Source organism: Procambarus clarkii, chromosome 16 (assembly GCF_040958095.1).
Source record: "Procambarus clarkii isolate CNS0578487 chromosome 16, FALCON_Pclarkii_2.0, whole genome shotgun sequence".
NCBI classification, from domain to species: Eukaryota; Metazoa; Arthropoda; class Malacostraca; order Decapoda; family Cambaridae; genus Procambarus; species Procambarus clarkii.
The window spans coordinates 28,177,662-28,195,647 of record NC_091165.1 but is presented as its reverse complement, the minus strand read 5'-3'; the positions used below and the strand labels follow the sequence as shown (position 1 = coordinate 28,195,647).

Below are 17,986 nucleotides of genomic sequence, written 5' to 3'. Positions count from 1 at the left end.
TGGGATCGTCCGTTGCTGGGGTGTGCATGCCATTATTTCCTTCTGTATGCATATTTTAATTACTATGTAAAGAATAATTACTTTTGTTTGTCTATATCAATATGTACTAATTATTCATTAAGTTAGTTTAAGATTACTCTTGTCACAATGTAGTGCTCCATTGTTGAAATAATAAATATTGTAACTTTGGCAATTTATTCGCGGGGCGAGGCAATCTCTTTTGATTCTCGCGTGATTTTGTTCAGTAGCTGAGCAGAAACCAGGGAGATAACACTTGTTGAAGTTAAGTTCATTTGTTCTGTCATAGCCATAATTATTCTTAGTATTGATTTAATGTCTGGAAGTTACAGTGATATTTTTAATGTGATATATTGTGACCATATAATCATCTGTTTGCTTTTGAGATTTATTGAATATAAAATTATATATATATACTTAGTCTTTATTCTTCAGTCCTATGAAGATTCTATTTTTGTGCTCATTACCTATTAAGGGGTTATACTGGTGATTCGCTATTGAGAACAGCAGTTGTGTCGTATCCCTAGACTTATTAAAGTTGGGCTGCTGTAGGATCACGAGCCGTAACGTACGATAGGTAACATGGTGTCGGTTAAAATGGTCCACAATCGACTTGCGAATGGTCCAGGACGGACCGAAACGTCGTCGTCCCTTCACCTTCTAGTGTGTGGTCTGGTCAACATATATTGACAATGTAATAGTGTAAGCCAGGACAGGACGGGTATGGGGAACGGGGCACGTAAACTTAATTAAGTAATTATCTACAGAAGGCAAAAAGCAGGGACGACTATGTAGTATCGTCAATTGTTATGCTAGGCACACATGATCTCTAAACAAAAATTTACGCTACGCTCTCTGCAATTAGTGTATGAAAGAGGTAACTTTTTTACATATACGTCATGGATAAGGAGGGGGAACTCGTTATATTCTCTATTATACAAAGTAAATGAATAAGAAAATGAAATTCAGTGCGTATCATTATAAAAAAAACAAATCCAAACTCATAATAGGAACTGTTTGCTGGGCTTTGATGCTTAAAATATTATTTGCTTAAACATAGTTAATAATAATTTATTTTTTATTTTAACAATCTAAAACTATTTATTTTATCAAGATTTGTAACAACAGCGCTATAACTATTACAATTTAATGCTACAGCTACTAGTATTGTTACATCTACTGCTAACACTACTACTATTAACACTTATTTAACTACATTAAATCACAGTGAACATTAACAACACTATCCTTGTTTACAGCTAGGTCAGTACAGTGCCAACAACACTTATCTGATGGTATCAATATCAACATGAACACATTCAAAACAAAGTTGAGTGACAGAATATCACGTTAAAGCTTGTCAACACATAAACTAACGTGTAATGAAAAGCAAACATTGAGGTGACTAGACCAGGTCAGCCCTCGGAGCCAGTAGAGGTAGTCCTGGATACATGTTTTCCGCTTCTCCACGTTGTCCAGGTCAGGAAGCCTGATCCCAGCCAACTGGCCATTCATAAGCATGCAACCCACAAGTCGAAAAGCTTCCATATATATACCTATTTACTGCTAGATGAACGTGTCCAGGAATCGAACCCAAGACCAACTAGTCGTGAGCCGACTGTGCTTCACGTAAATATCTTGATAAATATCTTCACGTAAATATCTTAAATATCATCTAAATCTCTATCACACTTGAGGATTTTACTTTATTTAGGTACTTATTAATTATAGAAAGGAAAAAAGGAAAATAAAACTTGAGATGGAGAGCTTATCATGGATGCGAGTCTGGAAGTGCCAACTTACATCATGCTCCTGAGATAAACATCAAAGGCTGAGATTGGCCGACTGTGTTGACACTTGTGTAGACGGGATAGTGACAACTTCAAACACAAGAAACCAAAACCCCCTTAGAGGTATACATAGACCCATTTGGCGTATCGTCGGAGACTCCTAGGAGCACGAGCCATGTATCTCGTCGTCAATCCAGTTGATGTACTGGTCGAGTCGGGTGTAGATACCTGGGTATCTGGCGGAGCCGCAGCCGTACCCAGTGCTGACGATACCCACCTCCTGCTTCACTCCGCCCTCCGTCAGTATCAGTGGACCCCCAGAGTCGCCCTGAAGGAGAGACCCGCACACACCATCCTTGTCAATTGCCAGTGGCACTATTTTACCGAGTAATTATTGGTGTTAAGCATGTTATCAGTTGAAATACCTTAAACAGAAAGAAGATACAAGTGATATGGTACTAATACCCGTTTTATATTACTACTACCGATATTATTGGTATTACTACTACTACTAGTTGTAGTACATTCATTGCTTCTACCTTATCTACTAAATTCTAAAAGGCGAGAAACCTAAAGCCTAAAGGAGAGAAGAAACAGCGGGGCTATGACCACTACATACAATATATTGAAGAGGGGAACATGCACAATGGACAAGGACAGCATCTTTAAAGCGAAAGAAAGCTAAACCAAGAGGACATAGGGAGAAGCTGTAAAATACAAATGAATCGAGAAAAATGGAATGAAATATTCGTACATTATATTGATGGTTAACAAGTGCACTGACAGAGGAAGTTGTGGAAGCCACCTCCATCCACAACTTTAATGGCAGACTTTACAAGGGATTCAATTGACAGCAAAGTTCAATCAAAACTCAACAACACGAAAACAAGGCTAGTAGGCATGGCATTAAAAGCTAGCTAGATCTAACTTTCCTATAGTCACTGTCAGGCAAACACAAGCAAGCACTACCACTCCTACACTCACCACTTCTATCACAACCCGTACTATCACCAGCACAACTACCACAACCACTACTGCCACCATCAGCACAACTGCCACAACCAATACCACCCCCACTACCACCACTCTCACCACATCTTCTACAACCACCTCACCACTACCACTTACCCTGCACACGTCATTAAGCTTGCCAGCACAGAGGAGCCGCGTGTCAATACCAAGTGGGTAGTCGATGTCAACGATGGGTTTTATGTCGAGGTCGTTGAAGTAGATGTCGCTGCACTCCTGCTGTGAGAGCACTTGCACCGGCAGGTCGTGGAGCACCGTCGACACCGCTCCTGAGAGGCGAGACATCAATCTTACATGCTGGGCCTTGTCAAGAGCCATATGCTGTGACCTTCACGGCCCACGTTCCTGCCTCTACAGTATATGGGTGCTCCTACACCCCCCTAGTATGACCACAGCACCCGATTGCTCCTACCACCACCACCACCACAGGGCTACCACCATTACAACCACTACTACTATCACCCCCACTACCAATATCACCGCTATTCCCATGCCAAGCTCCCAGCCTTCTATGGTCACCCGAGCCCTCCTTACCTCCAGGTCTGCGGCCCCAGCCCGAGACAGTGCAGATGCGACCCACCAAGTCCTGTACTTGACGTGGTAGACAGAAAGGTCTCATTGCTGACGTAAATTCCACCTGCAATTGAGATGTATTGTTTTGTTTATTTTGTAGAAATGTCTAAAACTACTAATATTAGCAACTATTACTTCCAACTTGAACTACACCTACAGCTAACAATTGCTACTACTACTTCCATTAATAACTGCTATTAATACCACTACCAGTAATAACTACGAACATTAACTGATACTACTTCAATTGACTGTGAAGGAAAGACCCAATGGGTAAGTGTATTAAAAACCAAATTTTCGGATGTAACCTACATCCTTTCTCAATATCCTGTATACATTTCTCCACTACTTCAATTACTACTACTAGAAATAACTTCCATTACTAACAGCTTCTACTACTACTACTGTTACAATAATTCCAAATTCTGTAACAGCTGTAACACTACTGTAACAATAATTCCTATTTCTACTGCTAACAATAGCCTGTAATACATACACTCCACCTTACCTTAGTTTTGAGGGTGATGATGGCTATGTCGTTGTACTTGGCAGGGAGGGCATAACCTTCGTGGACCTGGATACCCGCCACCTGGTAGTCGAAGGCCTGGCTCTCTCCCACCTGCTCGAAGTCCACCTCTCCAAGACGCACCACTGAGGGCCTGAGATCAACACAATGCCAATCTGAACACTTTATTCTTCATATGTGCATAAATCCAGTGATTATGTTTGGTTATTTATCATAATAATACAGTAATGATACTTTACTCTTATCATAATAATACAGTATTGATACTTTACTCTGTTAGGATATTGTAAATTATCTTAAAATATTAATTTCAGGTAAAACAATAATATAAATTCAGGTAAAAAATATTATAAAACCAGGTAAAGATACTATAAATGCAGGTAAAAAATACTATAAATGCAGGTAAAAAATACCATAAATTTAGGTAAAAAATACTATAAATTCAGGTCAAAATATAAAATAATCAGGTAAAAAATACAGGCAAAATTTCATAAGGTAATGTGTTATCTGCTTATACATCCCCTCCACTGAATTGTAATGTTCATCCTTCTGAAGATATGTTGATTAACACGAAAGTACTTATGGAATTTATAGTTTCATTTTCCTTCGTGGTTAAACATTGTCACATTATTCATCACGTGTTAGGCTGTTCGTGATTTTCACACACACACACACACACACACATATATATATATATATATATATATATATATATATATATATATATATATATATATATATATATATATATATATATATATATATATATGTGTGTGTGTCAGACCACGGAGGAAGAATTGAAACAGGAATTTCCTTAAGTACTTTCGTATATTAATATATCTTTAGAAGGAATGATTTACAAGTCAAGTATTGTACAAATATATAGGCAGGAGAGAGAGATGAAGTGAAATGAGGTACAATGAAAAATGAATGGGAATTAGGTGGATATCAATAAGAGCCGCATAAGAATTTCTGCAATTCGAGGCAGCTATTTATACCTACTTTAGTGGGTTATATGAATTGTAACAACACATTCTGAAACCCTTTATTTTCATTGTATAATTCTAAATCATAAAATTTATTGAATGATTCTGCAATGAACTATAAATGAATGATGTATTCATATAAACAAAACATTATTACATGCGTTATATTAATTAATAGACAAAAGTAACAGAAAGGGAATAGCCTAAATATATTTTGGGACAAAGCATGTTATCATTTAAGCGTGTTTGCACCGACAAAATTTCCAAATAAAATACTGTATTACGTCAAGCAGAAGGAAATAAGCTTCCTAACCATGTGAATGATTATTTGCCTGAGAGGCACCATCTCTAAAGTAGCTTTGGCGGTGACAGTGAGCTAGAGGCTTTTTAAAGGTCATCCACCCCCTCCAATTATTCCTTGATTTTACGAAGTCTATTTAATACTTACTTGGCAAACCTGACTTGGCCCGTGTTGGTAACGCCAGAGATGACCAGACAGTGAGCTGCAGTCAGAATGTGGTAAGGGGAGATGAGGGAACCCCCGCACGCGAAGGTACTACGACTTCTCAGGGTATTATCAGTTACTGGAATGGGGCCTACAGATACACCTTCATCATCACCAGGGGATTCTTCTGCACTTCCATCATCACTAGGTACTTTCCCTGTAGTTCCCTCATCACTAGGTTTTTCCGCTGAAGCTTCACCACCATCAGGTACTTCCTCAGTACCCTCATCATCACCAGGGGCTTCTCCAGCACCTCCATCATCACCAGCAACTTCTGAAGCACCACCAATAATTCCATCACCAGATAAATCTCCGGTATCAGATGCAGTTCCAGCTTCAGAAATTGGAACAATCCCAGCACCAGGAACAACTCCAGCAACCGAAATATTTCCAACATCCGAAACATTTCCAGCACCAGAAACTGTTCCAGCATCAGAAACAGTTTCAGCACCAGAAACAGCTCCATCATCAGAAACAGCTCCAGCATCAGAAACAGTTCCAGAACCAGAAACAGTTCCAGGACCAGAAATTGTTCCAGCATCAGAAACATTACCAGCACCAGAAACAGCTCCAGCCCCAGAAACAGTTCCAGCACCAGAAATTGTTCCAGCATCAGAAACATTTCCAGCCCCAGAAACAGTTCCAGCACCAGAAATTGTTCCAGCATCAGAAACATTTCCAGCACCAGAAATTGTTCCAGCGTCAGAAACATTGCCAGCACCAGAAATTGTTCCAGCATCAGAAACATTTCCAGCACCAGAAATTGTTCCAGCATCAGAAACATTGCCAGCCCCAGAAATTGTTCCAGCATCAGAAACATTTCCAGCACCAGAAACTGTTCCAGCATCAGAAACATTTCCAGCACCAGAAACTGTTCCAGCAACAGAAACATTTCCAGCATCAGAAACTGTTCCAGCAACAGAAACATTTCCATCGCCAGAAACATTTTCAGCACCAGAAACATTACCATCATATGAAACACTTGCAACACTAGAAACAGTTCCAGCAACAGAAACATTTCCAGTACCAGAAATATTTCCAGAACCATTAACATTTCCAGCACCATCATCAGAAACATTTCCAGCACCAGGAACATTCCCAGCGCTAGAAACATTTCCAGCACCAGGAACATTTCCAGCGCTAGAAACATTTCCAGCATCAGGAACATTTTCAGGATCAGAAATTGTTCCAGCATCAGAGACTTTTCCAGCATCAGAAACATTTCCAGCACCAGAAATATTTCCAGCACCAGAACCATTTCCAGCAACAGAAACATTTCCAGCAGCAACATCCCCAGGAAAAGTATCAGTTCCAGCATCAGGATCATTAATATGGAAAACAGTTCCTGCACCAGGAATAGCCTCAGCATCAGGGAGATCTTCAGTGCTATTACTGGTTCCAATACCAGGAATAGTTCCAGCACCATTCAGATCTTGGCTGGTGTGGGTGGTGTTGACGATTACAGAGCTGGCGTTGAAGATGGTGGCGATGGGTGGCAGAGGTGGTGGTGGTGGAAGGTTCGTCCCTTGGTGCAGGTACAGTGCTGGATAACTCTGCAAATAAATTATGCTGTATAATTTATGTTAATGCCGTTAAAACAAAAATAGTTAAACAAAAGAAACATCTTTTTCCAGTTTACAAAATATTAATAATCAAGCATCTTGGTCGAGGATAATTATAGTATATTGTAATAATTGGGATTGAACAAAATACCTTGATACACCTGCACAATAAGGATATACAACTTTTGCTTAACCTTTAGGCTGTATTTACAGCAATTCAATTAACTATACACGATCACACTGCGATCAATGTTTAATTAGCATTTAGCACTATAAAAATCCAGGATAATTGAGTTTTATTTGTTTTTAAATCCTTAAAATGATCAAGAACTGACATAACAATATTATGAGTTTATACATTAAAATACGCTCATAAGAAAAGTTGGAATTTACCTGAGGGCCACTATCTCTCTAGTGGCCTCGACGAGGACAGGAATTGGGCATCATTGATATTTAAACAAAATAATGTTTGAAACTATATTTGGTATTTTTATGTATTTCTTATTTATATGAAATTTTCTATTATTTTCATAAGATAAGGAAAAGTGTAGTTAAGGCATAACAATTAATTCAAATTTCAAGAACTGAGAACAGTATGTGAATTTAGCAGCCCAACCTCCAATAATGAAGTACTGTACTTATGGCAGCTGTTTGATCAAATGACCACAAATGGACTATTTGCACCCATACAAAAGTTTACGTTTGTATTACTGCATTAGCCCAAATTACATAATAAAAAACAAAGTATCTAACGAACCTAACCTAAGCAATCCTAGGCCTAATATATGCCATCTTAGGCCTAATATATATATATATATATATATATATATATATATATATATATATATATATATATATATATATATATATATATATATATATATATATAAGTTTGGTTTTGGCTTTTGTTTTCAAGCCCTCTACAAAAATAATGGTATAAAACATGAACATTGTTGGCTGCAACAATCATTTTTGAGTGTACCAAATACTTGCTTTATGTAATGTTATTTTAGGAGGATGGGCTGAAATTCTGTATATCCAAGGTACAGATAATTCGATACATTTTTTATTATATACTTTAACTTATTTGTAAAGAGGATGCTTATTAAAAAATAACCTTATTATTTTCAAAATTGTGCATAAAGAGGCGCTAATCTTAAAATGATTCAACAGCCTTGGACTATTTGACAAAAACAAAACAAAAAAATCAGTGGTAGTAAAAGAGTACCCGGCTTCTTGAAGTATTGTATATAAACTGAGTTTACTTTAGTCCTAAACTATCTTCAGGACGAAAGTATACGTGCTAGTTGGTCAGCACCTATTGTGGCAGCCTTAATAACCCTCCAGAGGCTCGTAAGCCCAACGCCAAACCCAAAATACAAACACTCAAGTACTCACAATTCCAGGCCAGCGCTTGGGTGGCGTGAGGGACACCTTGGCCTCTTGGTCGTTGAGGAGGATCTCCATCGGCGAAGGAGCGTTGAAGTGCAGTGGTGCTTGTGGCACCCTTCCCACCATGACGTCCGGAGACCCCACACCGTACTGCAGAAGGTGTCGGCGTTAGTGCCACCGTCTCAGAGGCATCGTAGATATAAAATGATAGTAGTAAAGCCAGTTACTACGTCTAGTGTACACGTATTAGCAAATGTTGCTGCACCAAGGACACTGAAGATTATCCTATAGTCTGCTGGAATACTAATTGTTAGACTTATCGGGACCCCCACCCCCCACCCGCTAGGCCAACGACTGACTTTCTCCCTGGATGTAACCCTACAGCAATTGGCTATAACTTTCAGGTGCCTATGTACTGCTAGGTGAAAACGTCACACGAGAGAACACAAGCTACAGTACCTTGCAGAAGGTGACAGCGAGGGCGAGGTAGGCAGCTACAGGGCTGAGTGGCCGGCCAGTGTTCCTGTTGATGAGTCTCTGGAGGCGGGACACCAAACTCAAGTAGCCGTTACCTGTACAGAAGGGCACTAACGCTCGTACCCTCGCCTCCACTGGCGGTGGCGGTGGTGGCGACGACGATGATAGCGGAGGTGGTGAGGATGGTGGTGACGGTGGCGACGATGGTGGTGGCGATGATAATGGTGGTGGTGGTGGTGGCGACTGCGGCGGCGGTGGTGGTTGACGTATTGACAGCGGTGTTAGCGGTTGTACTGGTGGTAGTCGTGGTGGTATCGACGGGGGTGGTGGCGGCGATAGTGATAATGATGGTGGTGGTGGAGGCGGTAGCGGCGGCGGAGACTGCAGCAGTGGTGGAGGTTGAGGTAATGACGGCAGCGTCAGCAGTTGTATGGGTGGTAATCGAGGTGGCAGCGGCGGTGGTGGTGGTAGTGGTGGGGGCAGTAACTGTGATGAAGGTGGCAGTATTGGCAGAGGTGACTGTGGACTCTGCGTTGGTGGAGTGAATAGTGAAGGAGCTTCTGTAGTGGATGACACCTCGCCAAAGATTCCTATTGCTACTGCGGCGCCAATGGCAACTGGTACGGCAATCGGTATGGCGATTGCGAGGAGAAGGCAAAGGTTGACATCGATGTAGCTCATCCGTAACATGCAGATATCTAGAGGCTGTGGCGCTGGGGACACTGTTATTGGTGGCAACGTTGTTGGTGGCACCGTTGTTGGTGGCATCGTTGTTGGTGGATAACAACATGTTAAATTAGGCTGATAAAAACAACATGAATTAGGCCGATAATAACAACATGTTGGCATATAGCCTTGAGTACTATTACAGCAGGTGTTGTCGTCTCTCCTCACTCGCTGCAAGAGTGCTGGAGGTCCCGGACGAGAACCATCACCAAACATCACTACCAACTCACTGGAATTTTCCCATCGCTGAATACCTCTACCTAAAGTCTCCTGGTCGACGAAAGTGTGCCCAGTATGTCCCTGACCTTGGTCCCCGCCAGAAGGAAGCCTTGGCGTCATGTCTAGACCCATGACCGTAGACGTTTGCCAGCGCTTTTCAGCACTAGCTATGACATTCCAGTTTTTACTTTTTCTAACAACTACTAATGAATTATTCTCAATTCCGAATAAAACCTTGGTTATATTTTCTTGGTTCGGAGACCCGACCGCTGTGTTTGTCTTATCACTGGGGTAAGGATCTCTAACACTGGAGGGACCCAGTGCTAAGGCTTCCAGCACGTGACGGAAACTCATAGTTCTGCGCTGTCCTGGCCAAGAGCTGAAGCTCATCCTCCCGCTCCTTGTCGGGCTCCTACTCCTGCTCCTACTTTTCCTGGTTAGGCTTACAGTTGTGTTTCTGGACACAGCAGCGGTGGTGGGGTCTATGCCGCACTCTGCACCTGGTAGGAAGAGGGGACCGTGGTTATCACATACAATATCCAAAACCAGCCGAGGAAACCCGTTTTGAAAGAAGCAGGTCACTACAAATAGATTATTTTCAAAATAATTAATAGAAAAGCCAAAATAATTAGTAGAAAAGTCGTTACCTTGGTTCAGATCCTTTGTAGTGCAGATGTCCCTTACTGTGCTGCTTCTTTCTGTAAGAATATAAACATTGAAAATTAATATTACACTGCTGAAACAAGTAAGTAAATATCAAAAGAAAGCACCTCCGCCCGGGAAGAGTATGTAATATAATACGAAAATGTTTATTCAGGTAAAAGTACATACATTAAAAATGAGTTACGAAACATAATGTAGGATTTCTAGATATATCTATGATTTCTATGTAGCACTAATGCTCAGCGGTGGTGATAATTGTGGTGGTGATGGTGGTTGTTGAAACAAATACGATTTTTTTTTTTACTCGTGTAGGTACAGGAGTAGACGCCTTCTGACTCCTGTTAACAGGCTTAGAGTTCTCCCTTCCCATAGCTCATGTTAACATTACCCTACTACTTTTCGCTGGAACATAACCAGTTATTGTTCAAATTCAAATTCAAATGTTTATTCAGGTAAAGTACATACATACAAGGTGTGATACAAATATTGAAGAATTTATAGATAGAGCTAGTACATACAATGCCTAAAGCCACTATTACGCAAAGCGTTTCGGGCAGGAAAAACACTAAAAACTAAAACTTAATACTAATTGAGATTAAAGTATAAAATGTGTTGAGAAAATATAAAAATAAAAAAGGTTGTGTATGTATTGTATGTCCTTAGAAAATAAGGTTTTAATGTTTGAAACCTGACCGTAGAAAATGCTCCGTTTAACGAGTTGTTTGAAAGTAATATATAATTAATGCATTGTTAAGTCATATTTGGTGCAACTGAAGTTATATGTGTGCCAGAGTCTTCACAGTGACCTAATTTCTCGAAGATTTTCGTGAGAGAATGCATTCCAAATGTAATTTAACCAAAAAATGAATCTTCGCTGAAATAGTGATTTTCTTTGGAATAGAGTGAAAGTGCTACCGACTGAACGTTTTGTTTTGCAGTTTTCGTTTTCTTTTTTCTTTCCATTCGTCGATAAAAGTATAGTGTAAAAAGGGGACTTACTTACCCTGCATACAGATGGGGATGAACTTCCTGCAGGAGTCGGCGCAGAAGATGAGATAAAAGGAAGGGTTGGCCTGGCACTGTCCCAGGATGGACCCCAGGAAGCAGAGCTCGTGCTGATCCCTACAGTCCTCGGACCCTGGCAGAGACAAGGAGGTGTCGCACGGGGTTAGAGACGAGTGGTGTACGTGGAGGTAGATGAGCGGTGTGAGTAGCGGAGATGAGCAGTGTGAGTAGCGGAGATGAGCAGTGTGAGTAGCGGAGATGAGCAGTGGGAGTAGCGGAGATGGGTAAGGAAGACGATGGGTGTGGGTAGAATGAGATACAGTTAGTGTAGAAAGTGAAGGTGGAGGAGAGTTGTGTAGGGTGAACAGGAAAGAGGGGAGGTGGGGAAGTGCTGGAGGAAACTAACGGCGTTATATAACGACGAAGACGATGCTATAGAGGACATAAAGGGAACGATGAAAGAAGAGGGAAATGACAAGATTGCCGATAATAACTAAAGTAATCCTTCAAATATCACAATATCGTTATAGTTATACAAATTCTCGCTAAGGACTCGCAAGCACAGGTGTGTGTAGACTCACACGGGCAGATGTGGGGACTCGGGACTCAAAAGAAAGTGCTCACTTGCAGGCGGGCAGGAGTTACAGGTCCTCGGGCAGTTGACATTCATGAAGGCAGCGTTGAGGTCACACTGTCCCCGGGCACCCAGAGTACCACAGTCTTCCCTCTGGTCCTGGCAACCCTTCACTGTGGAGTGGTGGGAGAGCTATTTATTGTATATTTTGTCATTTTTTTCTACTTCTCTACCACTAACGAAGTATTTATATAATGCTAACCAGTATATTCGTATATTTTGTTATGTGTTCTATATAGACAGGGTTAAAGAGCTAATGCAATGAATTACAAGAGCTAATTACACAATGAATTATTGAACACTTAACTATGAAAGGTAATTCAAGTGTTTTTACAATGCTAACCATTTTACATTTTCGTCTACTCTAGAGATCTGTTATACATAGAGTGCAGTAGTGAGTGTCAATAATTTATGAGTGGTAACATAATTCGTGTGACCAATTCAATTAAAATGATTACACGGAAATGGCCAGCTTACGGGTGCTACGCAAACACTCGGAGCTGTTTTAACCTGCTTCACTAAACTTTAGCCAGTTGCCTGTCACACTGACTTGTAAAGAGGTGTGATCATCTCGCACACAAGACAGCTCGACAAAGGTCAACTTGTGATAGTCAAAACCAATTTATATCGATAGGTTAGAACATATTAGATTAGATTCTGGTGATATATATAATTCATTTGATTTGTCTGCTTTGTAACACTATGTAATACTTTTCCCCAAATAAAATTATTATCACTATTGCTTGCAATGTTAGTCTACACGTGCCTCACTAAATTTCTTTCTAGGAATTGGATTTACATGAGCCTTACAATCTTGTAATTGGGTATACAGCCTACCACACTTTCTCTCTTGTAATTAAGTCAACATCCATCATACTTTCTTGCAATTGGGTCTACATCCACAACACTTTCTCTCTTATAATTGGGACTACGTGCGCCAAAATATTTCCCTCTCTTGTATTTGGATCTACGTGAGCCACGTATATTATCTCTTGAAATTAGGTTTACACACGCTAAACTATCTAATGAAATTGGGTTCACAAACGCCACTCTAGCTTACCTGTAATTGGGTTCACATACGCCACTCTAGCTTTCCTGTAATTGGGTTTACAAGAGCAACACATGCTATGTTGGGTTTGAGCCCTTTTGCACCATACTATATCTTGAAATTAATCCTATGAAGATATTACACTAGCTTTTGGTGTTGGTTTTAATGGGTACAATGTTACTAACCATTAGAATTCGGTTTACAGGTTTGACATGTGCGCTGGCAGACCACGTCCATGTGGGCTGGGTTGTTCTCACACTCCCCCTTAGCAGCCAACTCCTCACACAGAACATCTGTGTCCCGACAGGTGTCTGGGATCTCAAACTCTGGAGGAAAAGTACCCATGGTATTAAATTGTAATTGAACGCTGGGGGGCTAACAAAAGGATATGTGCAAATAGGAGAAAACATATTCAAAATTTAAGGACGAAAAATGAAACGAATTTATAAGTGATAATTCGAGAAGATTAGATTGAATAAACATTGCTTTGATCAAACTAGGGCACAGAACAGAATAGCTTCCTAAACAGACATGGAATTTTACTATAATTATCTAACGTGCAGTATGTGGTCAATTCATCGCCCTTTCCTACCATGTATTAAACAAAATACAGTACAAATATGAACCACACATTTAATATTAATTAAACAGGCATAGAGAAAATATACACATTCATACTCCACATGAGTATAGGTGAAGTACATTAAATTAGCATAGGTCAGGTTATTTAGTGCTTAAGTTAACTATATCTAGTCACATACACAAAATTATTATATACAATTTTGCTACAAATAGACCAAAAATGGGAGACGGTTGTTGTGATGTTTGGGGTTCCTTGCATATCCTAACCTAACTTTCTCCTAACCAAAGCCTAGTCTAACCTAACACATTCAGAATGCCTAAAACAAAGTAGCTAAATAATTTGCCAGAGTTGTAAAATGGGCGCCTTAATACGATACCCTTGTGGCCGTGACTAAACTGGTCATTTATCTTACCACTGCAACACAAACAATGAAACGATTATGTAAACAGCTTGCCGACAAGCATAATATACAGTACATCAGGCACAATTAAATCACAATAACGTGACTGAATTCTCAACCAGAGATATTAGTGCAATTCCACCAATTGCCAATTACATTTTCTCATAGATACATCAAGTTATTGTGAGTTAGTTATGCATTGACGACAGCGTAAGCAGGGGAACTCACTACCTATATCTGAGAGTGAGCGGTTATCTTGTAAAATTTAGATTTGGAATACCTGCGGGTACCCACAATCCATTTTTGTTACGGGATACCAACCCACACTCTGGTAACTCACTACCCACATCTGAGTATGGGCGGGTATCTCTTAAAAATTGGACTGTGGACACCAGATTGCGAGTTCCAAACTTTCAAGTACGTTTAGTAGAACTTTAGTTGAGATACATTTAGTGTCTCAATTAGAAGTACCATCCACCACGGTACAGTGGATGGTAAGCATGTCTAGGGAGTTCAGACGTGTTACTTCATTACTACCCAGATTTATATTACCAAGCATAAATAATACTAGACCTACATGTTATTCCTAAAAAAATACTGTTAATAATATTAGACCTAAATCAGAGATTGGTATGAAAAAGTTACTTTTATATGATAGCCTATGATTTATGCTTATATGTCTGGAATATTTTTATATTGATGTACTGTACATATAAACATTTTATCAATGACCTATATCAATGATAACGCTGCTGTTTGTACTCACCCGGTTTCTCTGATCCCATCCGAGTCACCAAGTTAATAAAAATGTATATACTCACTTGTTTCGTCTTTCTCAACAACACCTACAGCAACAACTGAGGAAAAAAAAGGATTAATTCACCTTGTTTTTATGTCAAGGATCAAGAGGAAGAAAAATAACAAACATGTCATATAGAGACAGACCACTTTCTCAAGACAAATATTATATAAGCTTGTACCTAATAGTAGATACGTGGGAACTCTGCTGCTAGGCAGACTATATATTCTTCTGGAAATAACACTTCCTCAACTAATTAACCTAAATGAACCAAAGGGTGATTTGCCTAATGTCCTAATCTAATGAAACAATACTAAAGAGAGCCTAATAAGGTGGGTGTAAGTGCACCAACGAACACCTTGTATTCACACTTTCAAAATGAATAAGACTGAAACACAGATTCCGTGAAAGTAGTTTCTAATTATCCTAACATTTCCGTTAATTATTAGCCTTATTAGTCGCCATTATTGTGGTTGAGGGTGGTGTTTTAATAGATATAAATGATCTTAATTATTGTCAAGAGATGAGTGATAATGTGCATTTTCACTTCCTGTGATAAAGTACCATTTTACCCTCTTCCAGGTTGTAACATGTCATTTGCATTATTCCTATATATGTTTCCCCTGTACTCCGAAATGACAGCATTAGCTTTACTGGACTTGTTTACTATGAAGCAGGTTCTCCCTCTATGTATGAAGCCTTCTACAGCCCTGTATACGGGAGGGCGTAGTGGTCACCTTCTACGCCTACAGCAGCACCTATGCTTGGAGGAGAGAGCGAGGGAGGGCGAGAGCGAATAATTTCACTGAGTGATGATAACAGAGCTAAATCGTTATAAATAAGCCTTTTTGTGTAAGAGGTTTCTGATTTACCTCAACAAGAATATTATTCATTATACTGTTTTCCGTTTTTACCTGAATTACGAAAGGATTTCTAGTGGCCTTGACAGTCATGAAGCCCTGCTGGATTCTACCATTTCTTAGTAGTCACGACGGAGACAGGATACCCTAAGGGCCACCATCTAAGGGATACCCTCGTGGCTTCGATGGGTATAAGAAGCCTTGAGGGTCACCATCTCTAATGTCCTCGATGGGGATAGGAAACAGGTGCCTTGTCAAAGGTTCTCCATTATTTCTAAGTTTTTTTTTTCAGCTCTCCTGGTGTTTACGACTTAAATGGATACGTGATTTCATGGATTTGTTGCTATATGGGTGACAAAGCAGCTGCAGGTTGTCCTCACAGTGGCTTACATTATGTCCTATGCTTCTACATTATGTTCTATTCAGCGTTTTAAAGATTATATTTACTATAGTTATATGTTTTGGCGTGGGAGATGATGGCCTTGAAGAAAACAGAGTTTTTAATGTCTTATTTCACCTTCAGCACTTATCGAGTCTTAATATGTGTTGGAACTAAACAATACGGAAGGGCGGAGGGGGACGCCATATTACATTACGCTGTGCTTAGGGCATCAGCTGGTCTTAATACGGCGTGGGAAAACCCAAAAATCCAAAGTATGCGTTCACACATCATAATTAATAACAATTAATAATTCATATCGCGTCTAGGTTAGGAATTTATTAACTCGCTTGCTGTGTTCCCCTTTGCTAAGGGCGAGGCTGTGTACGTGTTGTTATCCATCAAGTCACTGGGCAGACCCAACGGTTCTTATCCTGACTAACCAATCACTACAGAGCCATGTTAGTGGAATAAGTAATAACGAGAGCGTGCCAGGCGTAGTAAGGAACGCCTACATAACGAATAGCGAATATTTAAGCAATACTTCATCACAAACACGAGTCAGCGTCACCTTATAACCTACACCAGTTGAAATTTGTTATCAATAATATACAATAGTCACACGAAAGAATGAGATATGATTATAAATGACATACAAGAGGTAGTGTAGCGTGCACACAAGTTACAGCACCGCTCCTGTGCCAGGTAAGTCCACTACGAGCTCACCATAGCCCGTGCTACTTGGAACGTTTTGTTCCAAGCAGCTGAATCTTAAACAAGAGCGTAGCGTGGTTGGTACTGACCCTGTGGGCGTGCCGAGGCCAGGAGCGAGCAGGAGGACAGCAGCAGCAGCACACCGCACACTACATTAACCTGCAGGTGGGGGACACGCCTCCAGCCTCCTCTCCAAGACATGTCACACAACACTAATCACTTCTCACTAACACTTTCCATCGCTGCCTTGTGTCTTGCCTCCCAGACACGAGTCTAATGTTGCTATTGGTGTATCTGTACCGGCGGAGGGATGGGAGCTATAGGGCTCAGGTGGCGAGCTCTGCCCAGGATGCAGTGACCGGAGAGGGCGGAGTAGAAAGCTATATACTACACAGGTGCCAGATCTAAATTGCTGAAAGTAGCGAGCTGACGCTCTAAAAGTAGCGAACTTGTAATAAGAGTAGCCCAATCTTTTTTAGTGAATGATATGGGTTTCAAAGTAATATATTTTGATATATAGAGTACACTACACAATGTTAATTGTTTTATTAATATTATTTCTGCACATACACACACACACATATATTATATATGTGTGTGTGTATTCCCTTGTAACTTGTAACTCACTTGTAACACTTATATGCTGTGCTTTCTATTTCAACCTATGTTAAATGGGATTCTTGTATTGTGATTTGTGTATTTGTACTCACTGAATTTGTGCGCCCCTTGAGGGACTTGAAGTAGAGGGGGGGGGGGGGTAGAAATAACCTAAGCTACTCTATCCCTTTGAGATATATATTTTTTTATTGTCTCAATAAACATACTTGAACTTGAAGTGGATTTTAATGTTTTTTCGGCAGCTTTATTTCCTTAGTTTCCGAGCTGTTTTCTTTACCGTGTATGTTGTAATAAACTATTCCTATATTTACAGTTGTTTCTCCCTGTGAAGATTATTAAACAATGGTGATTATAAGGGCGCGGAAGTTCAGCCTGGCCAGGGCCGCCAGCAGCCCTTGGGCCCGCCCCGGCAGCTCCCAGTCTTTAATTTGGCACCTTTGTGGCACCTTTGTGGGACCTTGATGTAAGCCTAACATGAAT

The 17,986-nt window shown here is 40.3% G+C and overlaps 1 protein-coding gene across 1 annotated transcript; it reads right to left on the bottom strand.

Moving 5' to 3' along the window:
- Window positions 1-607: 607 nt before the first annotated feature.
- Window positions 608-17,253, bottom strand: LOC123759893 (uncharacterized). The gene is made up of 13 exons (XM_069325405.1): window positions 16,978-17,253; window positions 14,958-14,993; window positions 13,339-13,479; window positions 12,096-12,218; window positions 11,470-11,604; window positions 10,451-10,501; window positions 8,841-10,303; window positions 8,388-8,531; window positions 5,371-6,980; window positions 3,919-4,069; window positions 3,372-3,474; window positions 2,937-3,106; window positions 608-2,136 (listed from the first exon to the last, which is right to left on the bottom strand). Exons 1-13 carry the CDS (start codon window positions 17,087-17,089, stop codon window positions 1,969-1,971), a joined length of 4,407 nt encoding a protein of 1,468 aa, XP_069181506.1. The 5' UTR covers window positions 17,090-17,253; the 3' UTR covers window positions 608-1,968.
- Window positions 17,254-17,986: the final 733 nt, after the last annotated feature.

Excerpts from the sequence above, each read along its gene's own strand:
- LOC123759893 (XM_069325405.1), bottom strand. The coding sequence starts at position 17,089 with ATGTCTTGGAGAGGAGGCTGGAGGCGTGTCCCCCACCTGCAGGTTAAT. Across the intron at positions 3,107-3,371 it reads CTGGGGCCGCAGACCTGGAG|GAGCGGTGTCGACGGTGCTC; the intron begins GTAAGGAGGGCT and ends CTCGCCTCTCAG. Across the intron at positions 2,137-2,936 it reads AGCTTAATGACGTGTGCAGG|GGCGACTCTGGGGGTCCACT; the intron begins GTAAGTGGTAGT and ends TCTCTCCTTCAG.